The sequence below is a fragment of the Gekko japonicus genome, unplaced genomic scaffold (genome assembly GCF_001447785.1).
Source record: "Gekko japonicus isolate JY-2015 unplaced genomic scaffold, Gekko_japonicus_V1.1 scaffold2365, whole genome shotgun sequence".
Classification (NCBI taxonomy): domain Eukaryota; kingdom Metazoa; phylum Chordata; class Lepidosauria; order Squamata; family Gekkonidae; genus Gekko; species Gekko japonicus.
The window spans coordinates 202962-213968 of record NW_015165892.1 but is presented as its reverse complement, the minus strand read 5'-3'; the positions used below and the strand labels follow the sequence as shown (position 1 = coordinate 213968).

Below are 11007 nucleotides of genomic sequence, written 5' to 3'. Positions count from 1 at the left end.
AGTGGGGTAGAATGCCATACAGTCTACTGTTCAAAGCAGCCATTTTCTCCAGGTGAACCGATCTGTCACCTGGAGATCAGTTGTAATCCTAGGAGATCTCCAGCCACCACCTGGAGGTTGGCAACCCTAGGAGCAGGGCTTTTGAACAAAAAGCCCAGCAGGAACTCATTAGCATAATAGGCCACACCCTGACACCAAAGCTCATTAGCATATTAGGCCGCAGCCCCGTGTTGCCGGAAGTGTGGTCATCCAGCCACACCCACCTTTTGCTTCTTATTCTGTTTACCTTGTTTGTTGCCAAAACCCAGGGCCGTTTTTTGTAGCAGGGACTCCTTTGCATGTTAGGCCACACATGCCTACTGTAGCCAATCCTAATGAGTGTCTGCTGTTGGGTGTGGCCTATTATGCTAATGCGTTTCTGCTGGGCGTGGCCAACTCAGGAGCCAGCCGGAACTCCGTTCCTGTGCGTTCCTGCCCAAAAATAGCCCTGCCTAGGAGAATAGGCTGCCTTGCTTCATGCTGCTGATGGTGGTGGGTTCCTGGTTTGAATGTTGATTTTGCCTCAGTATTCAGGTTAAATTGCTGTGTTGGCACTTTGTGATAAATAAGTGGGTTTTGGGTTGCAGTTTGGGCACTCGGGTCTCTAAAAGCTTCACTATCACTGGTGTAAGACATAGGTGGCCCTTCTAGTTAGCTCACCTACCACTTCCCAGGTGAAGAGTAACATTTCCTCCTCTCTTTTCCATAGTTGGAAAGACGTCCCTGATCACCAGGTTTATGTACGACAGTTTTGACAACACCTACCAGGTAAGTAGGAATGTTGTGAATCCTCCTAGAAAACCTAAAATTTGTTCCTTTGGAGGGAAAAGCAAAAGGGTGGTTGGTCCTTTGGTCACCTCCGTGTCCCTTCAGTGTGTTTACAGACTGACTTGTTAAAATATGAATCTTCTGTGGACTCTTCTGGAGCCACTAGTTAATAGCCTGCAAACTATATGTTGCTTTCTAAGAGGTTCTAAGAGGCTTCTAGGCTTGCATCCACCAGGGTTGTCAAAAATGTTGCTGTGGTGGAAAATCATCATATTAACTGTTCAAGTTTCCCTGTAGATAACAAAGGCAGGCTCTCCACAGATCATTTACAGAAGTGTGTACTGCTCAGAGAATCAGCATTAGTAAGCCAGCTTCCTTAGACGTAGATCACATCCATGGCTTTTATCATGATTGTTTAAAACGATAGCGTTAATGAAAGCAGTACTGCCACTGAGATCTCTCTTACTCTTTGAAGACGTCACATGAACACTGAATGTGTCCTTTTTGTAAAGTGCCTTACATGAGGTTTGAAGTGGATGTGGTAAGTTTCCATCCCCAGGAATGGTTGCAATTCTCTCTTCAAAGATGGATGTTGAGTCTCTGTTTTTCCTGCTGTTTTCTGACTTGACTTGCTTCTGTGTGTGTGTGTGTGTGTTGTGTCTTTCTGCCAGTTCAGCAAAGGCCAGTCTTAATTATTGTAATATATTTTATGTGGAGCTTCCATTAAAGACAATTTTGGTAGGTTCCGGTGGCGCAAACGGCACCTGCTCATTTGCTGATCTGGTTGCAGCTGTGTTGTTGCAGCTGTGCCAGTTACCAGTTCACTTCCGGGTTGATTTCAAGATCCTGGTTCTAATGGTTAACCCTTCTGTGGCGAAGAACCCGTTTAACTGAAAGGCAGCTTCTCCTGGTGTAAAAGGCAGAGAGAAGCTTATGTGCCGCTTGATACGGAGAAAGGAAACGGTAGTTGTTGTAGATTTTCCGGTCTGTGTGGCCGTGGTCTTGGCATTGTAGGACCTTTCGCCAGCAGCTGTGACTGCATTCCTCAGAGGTATAACACAGAAAGAGGGAGTACTCTCTGTGTCAAGGAGACAGTCCTTGTGGTCCCTCCTTTCACTCGGTACTGCCACTGGGGGCTTGCAACAGGCTTTTTTCAGTCGTTGCATCTGCCGTTTGGAACTAAGGGTTGATCTCCAAGGCAATAAGGAGAGATAGCAACATTATATATTAATAGATTAAATAAGACCAACTCCTATCCCAGAAGAGATTATAGAATGTTTGGCTTCCTTATGTCACCTTGAAGGGGACAAAAAAAAAATCTCTTTTTTTCCAGGCTTCCATGTGGGTGTATCAATGGTATTTTATTTTTAATTTTTTATATAGTTTATTTATCATTTTCCATTATATAAAGCATACATAACATAATCATTTACATATTTTGGAGTTTACATTACACATTTTTCCCCATCCAGCTATCTAATTTTTGCCATCTTTTTTGGAATACACTTTCTTCCTTCCCTGCTAGTATCATGTTTAATTTGTCCATTTCTTTTATTTCCAAAATTTTCATTGTTAATTCTTCTCTACTTGGAATTTTATCTGATTTCCACGATTTAGCTACAAGTATTCTGGCTACTGTGAGGACATATAATATCACCCTTTGATCATTATGTTTAATCTCCTCCAGTAACAAATTAAGTAAATACACTTCTGGTTCTAACTTCAAATCTGTTTCAGTTATCTCCAATATTATCTGTTTTATCATTTTCCAAAACTTGCAAACCTTCTCGCATCTCCACCAAATATGATAGTATGATCCGACATTTTTATTACATCTCCAGCAATTCCCTGAGACATTTTTATAACATTTAGCAGTCTTATCTGGAGTCCAGTGCCATCTATAACACATATCAATGGTATTTTAGTTATGGAGTGAGTTGGTTTATTGGCTGGGGCAATCTTTTTGTGAATTTTCTGTATTGTTGATTTATTTTAAATCTGGGTGAATTTATATTTTTTAATTGTGCTGGTTCTTTAATTCTTTGAGTGCTAAAAAAGATGGCTTATAACTAGCTTGAATTTAAAGTTTTGAGTTTTACACCTGGTGCCTCCTAGGCAGACCTGTCTCATTTCCAAATAATTTATTTGACAAGAAATAATTTATCTCTTCCATCATCCACTGATTCCTGCATTCTAGTGAAGGATGCACTCAAAGAATGCAGACAGAACATGCTGGTCATTCAGAATCCTGTCTTGTTTGAAAGCTGCCATTTGTAGGATAAAAGCATAGTGCTTTCCCCCATCCTACGTGGTAATTTGTAGGGTAAAAGCATAGTGCTTTCCCCCATCCTACCCCCCACACCATGATCCTGGGTTCAGTTCACCTGACATTTGTCACCTTGCAAGTGGGCTTGATCTGCTTTTATCCTGCTAACATCTCCGGACTCCAAATGATACGAAATTTTAACTGAAGGCATCCAAACGTTATCGTACTACTCTCTGCCTTTGTCTTGAGGACACTGCATGTTTGTTTTCCTTTACACTGTTCCTTAAATCTCTCTGTGCAGGTAATATTTGCTGGCCCTGTTAAGTGGCCGTGCGGTTAATATTTGCTGGCCGTTAAAGCACTTAAAATACTTGGATTGATGCCTCTTAAATAGAATTGTACCACAGTGCAAAGTTACTTAATGGTTCCTTTCTTAATTTTCCAGGCCACTATTGGAATTGATTTTCTCTCGAAGACAATGTATCTAGAAGACCGCACGGTGAGTGGGGGTATCCGTATGTTTAATTTGGCAGGGATGTAATCTCCACAAGGCTATGATGTGTGCATTTGATTCAGTGTTCAGCACTGTCCTTTAATCCCATGGCAATGTATTGTGATATAAATGGACAGCGTGCAGAAAAATCCCGTCACGTGGCTCATGTGGCCTTGTCTAGATGATATACAGCCCAGTACATTCCCAGCTGGTGACGTGAATCCAGCAAGCATTCTTGCCATGATTGGTGCAACCAGTGATGTGTACTGCACTTAGAACTCTGTTGCCAACAGATCCTGAAAGCCCCCTTTCCCAGAACATAATGCAAATATTCTAATTGCCATAGACCAGAAAGGCCACGTGAAAGCTTTAGTGAATCTTTTGAGGAGAAGCAGCAAGCAAACGACTCCACATGCCAAATAGATGTGACCTATCTAAATGAACAAAAATGTCACATGAAAACAGAAAACTCCCTGTGTTGAGCCTATTGCATAGATTAGGTCTATATTCATAAACATCATTGTCCTTGTCCACAATGGGTAGTCTTGTGATTTTTAAAAAGGATGTGAAAGAGGGAAACCCTTATCTCATTTTTGCAACAGCTACAAGGACAGTTTAGGCTGGAGAGAGAGATTTGTCATAAATCCGAGGCAAACCTAGATTGCTTAGGTGTGACCCAAACACTGTCCGCTGTGCTGAGGTGTTCCTTAATTTGTAGTATGAACACAACATGGCTGTGTCGTGGGGCACCTTGGCTGTTCTTCTAGTAGCGTTTTGCCTTTGGCTACCAGAGTTAAGACAAGGTTGTCATCTACTGAATCCATACCCTGCCTTTCACCTTCATTTGCTTCTGAAATGGCCATGTGAAATCCATGTGAAATACAGTTCAAATACAGTCTTAGGAGATGAGAGAGTCTTTACCTGTGCTGGAGGGAAGTCATTCTCCAGAGGATTTGATGTACTGGAGATGGGGAACTGATAAAGAGGCTGCGGCTCAGTGGCAGAGCATCTGCTCGGCATGCAGAAGGTCCCAAGTTCAATCCCCTGCATTTCCAGTTAAAAGGACCAGGACGTAGATGATGTGAAAGACCTCAACCTGGGACCCTGGAGAGCCACTGCCAGTCTGAGTAGACAATACTGGCCTTCATGAACCGATGGTCTGATTCAGTATAAGTCCTGTAAACTTGCAGTTCTAGGCCCACCGACCTGGTTGTTTCAGCTACTGCTTCTGGCTTGCTGTACTTTTCATTATCTCTTTCAGTCTCAGCAGCATGGTATGGTGAAAGCCCATAGGCATCAGCATTTAGGGAAGCGAGCTTGTACACCAGTAGAATTCTTTGTTTCGAACTGGAAACCTGATAAGCCAGGCAGTGAACTCCCGGTCACCCATGACATTTTTTAACAGCCCTGACCTGAACAGTCCAGTCTCATCAGATCTTGGATGCTAAGCGGGGTTGGCCCTGATTCGTACTTGTACGGGAAGTCGCCAAGGAAGTTCAGGGCAGCCACACACAGGCAGACCATGGCAAACCACCTCTCAGCATCTCTTGACTTGGAAACCCTCCAGTGTTGCCCTAAGTTGACCGCGACTTGGCAGCATCTCCCACCACCCATGTTTTGACGTGTCAGGGACGGCAGTATTTTCTCCATTCGCTGGTTGGATCCCAGAATACAGACATAAGTAAAAAGCTGTCGCCACCAGTGTTCCCTCTAAGCTGAATCAGTGTGAGCTGGCTCACAGTTTTTTAGCCTCTGGCTCACACATTCTTGTCTCCGCTCTGGAAGGGAGGGCTCCAGAGCAAACTGATTTATGCAGCAGCCAAATCGCTCGCTCACAACTTTAATGCCAGTAGCTCAGAGAACAGAATGTGTGCTCACAAGACTCCACAGCTTAGAGGGAGCGTTGGTCGCAACCTTTTCCCTAGTGGGCGCAGAGCGTGTAGTAAGTGGAGCATTGCACGAGGGTACCAGGAAGAAACCCAGCATCACAGGCGGAGCCTCCGGCCTCCTTGTTGCCCGGATCTGTTGTGTGTGATTATAACTACTGTAGGTAAAACTTGGTTTAGGAGTTTGATTGATGGCCAGGATGCATGTGAAGACAACCAGTGACTGATTGGCCCTGTTAAAGGGAGCCATCGGAGGAAGAGACAAAGGTACCTTTTGGCAAAACCCTCCCCCCCCTTTTTTTTTAATTTGCACTGCATTTTTATTTCATGTAACTTTTTCCTTTGACGCTTGCGTTGTTTTGCCTCGAGAGTTTGCATCTTTTTTGTTTCACTTTTGTTTTGTTTCCGTTTTGTTCTCCATCCTCCTGCTCTTTTTTCCCCTCCCCTTCTTCACCACTCCCCCCTCCCCCCCCACACTTTGTTTCCCCAGATCAGGCTGCAGCTGTGGGACACAGCCGGCCAGGAGCGGTTCCGCAGCCTCATTCCCAGCTACATCCGGGACTCTGCTGCGGCCGTCATTGTCTTTGATGTGACAAGTAGGTATGGGGGCCCGAGGCTCTTAGAGGAGGAGAGGATCTGTGCCTGTCGTTCGCACTAAAAGAAACAGTCGGGCAAAACCCATCAGTGACAGTTTAGTGGGACCGGCCACTGCTAGGGAGGGCGCCTGATCTTTATTTGAACGTTTTGACACTATTTGCAGGTATGTGATGGTGTTCCTAGTGCAGGAGAGAGTCCACCTTGGGAAGCCCAAATACAGTTTCTCATTACAAAGCAGCATATGCCTGTTTTGACCAAATTGTTGACTATCCGTCTTTGTTTACTGCAAGTTTGACGGCTTGGCAAAACCTCAGAACTAAAGCCATGCATTAAAAGCTGGTAAATGATCCTGTTTCCCGTGCAGCGTATAGATTTCTCGCTTCTGTAGTGGTACAGGCAGTAGCCTCTCGAATTCTTGTATTCATGGGTATCAAGAAGAATGATTGAATCAAATTCCACGCCCCGCTGTTAAACTAATTTAGGAATAAATGTTCTCGGTGTGTTTTTTGCTTTGGTGTCGATCTGGGTACCCAACTTTGCGTTCACTTTTTCTCCAAAGATAATTGTGTAGATGTTAAAATTTATGTGGGAGCAACTCTGTATCATAAGGTTATGGCTGTACTTCCCCCAGTTCTGCCCAGGCAATTGTCCATCTTGGTAGGTTTATGGTGACTGGCCTAGGTCACTGAAATTCCTGGTCAGTTGGAGTTTGAATCCAGGTTTCGTCAGTCCTAGTCCAGCTTTCACCACTATCTCACGCTTAGTGTTAATACTGAACCTCTGGCTGGCTCATGAGAGTATTGTTTGTTCGCAGTTTAATCATAAGAACATTAGAAGAGCCCTGCTGGATCAGACCAGTGGTCCATCTAATCCAGCACCCTGTCTCACACAGTGGACAACCAGTTCCTCTGGACGGCCAACAACAGGGCATTAAAGACTGAGGTCTTCGTAAGAACATACGAAGAGCCATACTGGATCAGACCAGTGCTCCATCTAGTCCAAGATCCTTCCTGTCTCACACAGTGGCAACCAGTTCCTCTGGAGGACCAACAACAGGGCATAGAGGCCGAGGCCTTCCCCTGATGTTGCCTTCTGACTCTGGGATTCAGAGGCTTAGTGCCTCTGAATGTGGAAGTTCCCCTCAGTCACCATGGCTAGCATCCATTGATAGACTTATCCTCCACAAATCTATCTAATCCCCTTTTAAAGCTGTCTATTCCTGTGACCATCACTACATCCTCTGACAGTGAGTTCCCACATTTTAATCCTCCGAAGATCTTGTGCAGGCATTTTTGAAAGATTCTTCTTCTTGTTTCCTGTATGATTGATATACTGGCGATGCGAGGAGTAACAGTGAGTAACTAGAGCTAGCACAGATAAGCACTAAGTAGATCTTGATATGATAAGGGGAAAACTCTAGCATCATTTAAAGTGCTTAGGAGGGAAACCTTTTGGTGGGCGTCACCAAACTTTCAGGGGAGCAGAATGGAGTGCCATATCTCCTCTTTTAGGCAATGCCTTCAGTCTGAGGTAAGCTTTCATGGACACCCGGGAGAGATTTGAGGAGAGATTCATTATACCTCCAAGCCCCTTGGCTTGCATGCAGGGAGATGCTGGTACCATACTGAGTCCCTTGCGGTCCACATCACTGAAGGAGGAAGTCAGTCGCATATAGGTACTTTCCTAAGCAAGTCATTTACAGCCATGTTGTTCCAAAAGTGAAAGGTAAAGGTAAATGTTTCCCTTGCTCGAAAGCCAGTCGAATCCGACTCTAGGGTTGCGGTGCTCATCTCCGTTTCCAAGCCGAAGAGCCAGCGCTGTCCGAAGACTTCTCCGTGGTCATGTGGCTGGCATGACTAGATGCCGAGGCGCACGGAATGCTGTTACCTTCCCACCAAAGTTACTTGCAGTTTCTTGCTTTCAGATTGCTAGGTTGGCAGGAGCTGGGGCCAGAGATGGGAGCTCACTCCGTCACACAGCACTAGGGTCTCGAACTGCTGAGCTACAGACCGTCTGGTCTGCAGCTCAGCATCTTACCCTCTGAGCCACTGTGACCCCTTAAAAGCTAAAAGCACCACCGTTATTCAGACCAACCCAGTGACACTTCACAGTGGGAAAGCTTTCAATTTCCCCAGGACTGTTTATCTGTCAATCAGTCTTTATTGCATTAGCAAAGAGAAGCCCCAGCAAAACTACAAAATAAGGTGGGGATTCCACCAAGATTAAAATCAAGAGAGAAGAACATAATACAGTAATTTAAAAATTAAACATTCTCCAGTCTTTTTTTTTAATTTAAAATTTTAATATAAAAACTGTGATACAAAATGGCGACTCTCTGACCACCGTTATACAATGAATAATATCATAAAAAGTCTGTATACAATACTAAAAGAAATCTCGCTTAGGAAGTCTAGGCTAACAAAATACCAATAATTTGTATTTGGCTTTAGAAATGGTTTCCCAATCAAAGGTGTCAATGTCTATTTTATCTAAAATGGGGTACCAGATATTTAGAGGATTAGTAAAGTCACTCTCATTTTGATTATTGGAATGATAAATTGAAAAATTGTCCAACATAAATAAATCCCATACTTTATACCACCACTGAGTTATATTTGGCACACATTCTCCAGTCTTTAGGAATTTCTCAAAACAAACTTGTGCACTGGTTGCTCACTGTTCTGCCATCAACACCTTCAGCTGTGGTTAGAGTAGAATTATCTCTACCTTAAACAACAACTCTAGTTTATAAAACAGCCATTAATGACTGGCTGAAGATCGTCTCCTGTACATCCCCAGGCCTTTTGACCTTGGCGTATGGAGAGATGAAGGATAATTCATGGCACAGTTCTGTGTTGAGATGGGTGGCTAGTCTTGGCTTCTCAGTGGAATACCTGGACTGTTTATCAGACCAGGTGGTACAAGATAAAGGGGGGGGGCAGATCTTTAAGCAGCCTACACAACTGTCTTGCTGCTTTCAAGGTGGGGTTGTGGCCAATGCTCCCTCTAAGTGGTGGAGTCTTGTGAGCAAAAATTCTACTTTGTGAGCAACTGGCATTAAAGTTGTGAGTGAGTGATTTGGCTACTGCATAAATTAGTTTGCTCTGGAGCCATCCTTCTTGAGCTAAGACAAGAATTTGTGAGCCGGAGGCTAAAAAACTGTGAGCTAGCTTGCACTAACTCAGCTTAGAGGGAACACTGGTTGTGGAACATTTATCAAAATAGGGTATGTTGTGCCCTATGCAACATTTCTCTGCTTTGGAGTTGGCACTGACACCATGTTGCATTGGCACGCAGAGTTGTGAATTAGACACATGCCGGTGCTTCATTGCAGTGCTTTCCTGACACTGGTGCAGACAAGGAGACGAGAGGCAAATAGGCTTGTGTGTGCTTAGTCACGGTTGCTGAGGGAAGTGTTGAGTGGGGCATGAACTTTGACTTTGCGGTGGGTGGTTTATTATTCATATGAACTGCTCTGACCTGGATAGCCCAGGCAAGCCCAATCTTGGAAGGCAAGCAGGGTTGACTGGCAAGTATTTGGATGGGAGACCTCCAAGGAATGCCAGGGCTGGGACACAAAGGCAGGCAACAGTAAGCCACCTCTCTGAAATGTCCAACCCGCACTAGAGGTCGCCAGAAGCCCTACTTGAAGGGAAGGGCAGCCTAGCAAATCCAATTTAATAAAACAAATAAACCATGACTTCCAGACACACACACACAATGCTCACCAAAAATAATGAATTTTTAAGAATATATCCATACGAACTTCACAAAGGAAGACTTGATGCTTTGTGCATGAGATGAATAGACCATAATATAGGGACGGTTTCCCGGGTTCTGCCCTTCTGACTGGAAACAGATGCTTTACTATCTCAAGTCTGGAGCTGAGACTCCAAATGAAAAAATATTTATGTTCTGAAAATAATCCATGTTCCGTGTTTGACATTCTTCATGCACTGGCCCCTTTCCACCGCAGGAGGTTCTCAGTTGGACTCACAGTGCCTCCGTGTTCCCCAGTGTTGCTGATGGGCCAACGAAGTGGGTTTTTTTCCAAAACGTTTCCAGTGCAAATTGGTTAGAATATGACTGTGTTCAATTTGCACTTCTACGAAAAAAAAAGTTTGGGGGTTTCCTAATAGTTGGAAGTAACTGAGCAGAAGTGTCTGATCAGGGAAACATAATACAAAGTATATTTTAGCGGCTTAGTCTGAGGGGCAAGTGTGGCTGCTGGCCGTAGCTCAGTTACGTTCATTCCTGCTTTGCTTCCTCTTCGGCTGTCCTCCGTTTCTTCTTCAACCATGCTGCTTTGTCCACCTCTTCACTCCTCTCCCTTTCCTTCCCAGTTGAAACCCTGGTAGCTTTAGAGGAGAAGCCATCTGTGACGGAAAGGACCCGTTCACCTTTCTCGTGCTTTTGAGATCATGTGCATGTTTTTCTGAAGCTTCCTTGATGATGTGGTAGACAGTAATGACAGTAGAGTATCCCTTGGGCTTGTCGGAGTGGAGTTGCTCTGTTCTGAGCGGGTGCCATGAGAACAAGGCCCTTCCTTCCTTTAAACTGCATGTGCCGTCTTGATGAGCTGGTATCCAGCCTGCCCAGAATAAGATTGTAAGTAGCCGTATATAAGTCCACACACAAACCCAAAACAAGATTTGTAATTCCTTTTATTAGGGCCAACCAAGTTGATACAAAACAGCATGTAGACCTACTGTGCAGACTCGTGTAGTCTGCTGTGGTTTGGGAAATGGTTGGTCAAATGGCACTTCACCCCAACTATCTCTGCAAAGTGAATTTTAAATTTGCACTCTGAACTCTCGGAGGCCAAGCTAGAATTACCTTTTTAGAGAGTGGGAAACCCAAAGAGCCATTTTTCCCCCTTCCAGATTCCAGTTTGTGAAGAGCACAATGTCAAGTCAGACGTTAATGGAAGTAGCCCAGGAAAAAAAAATAGACTTGTT

General features: G+C 44.3%; 1 protein-coding gene across 2 annotated transcripts in view; it reads left to right on the top strand.

Annotated features, from left to right (window-relative positions):
• The first annotated feature begins 753 nt into the window (after positions 1-753).
• The window catches only part of RAB41 (RAB41, member RAS oncogene family), a 24173-nt gene continuing 13919 nt past the window's right edge, over positions 754-11007 (top strand). The window contains exons 1-3 of one of the 2 annotated variants that reach the window (XM_015411341.1): positions 754-807; positions 3519-3572; positions 5943-6048. In XM_015411341.1, coding sequence (XP_015266827.1) covers positions 778-807; positions 3519-3572; positions 5943-6048 — 190 coding nt within the window. In that variant the 5' untranslated portion in view covers positions 754-777. The remainder of the gene's footprint in view (positions 808-3518; positions 3573-5942; positions 6049-11007) is intronic. The other variant, XM_015411342.1, reaches the window with a different exon arrangement.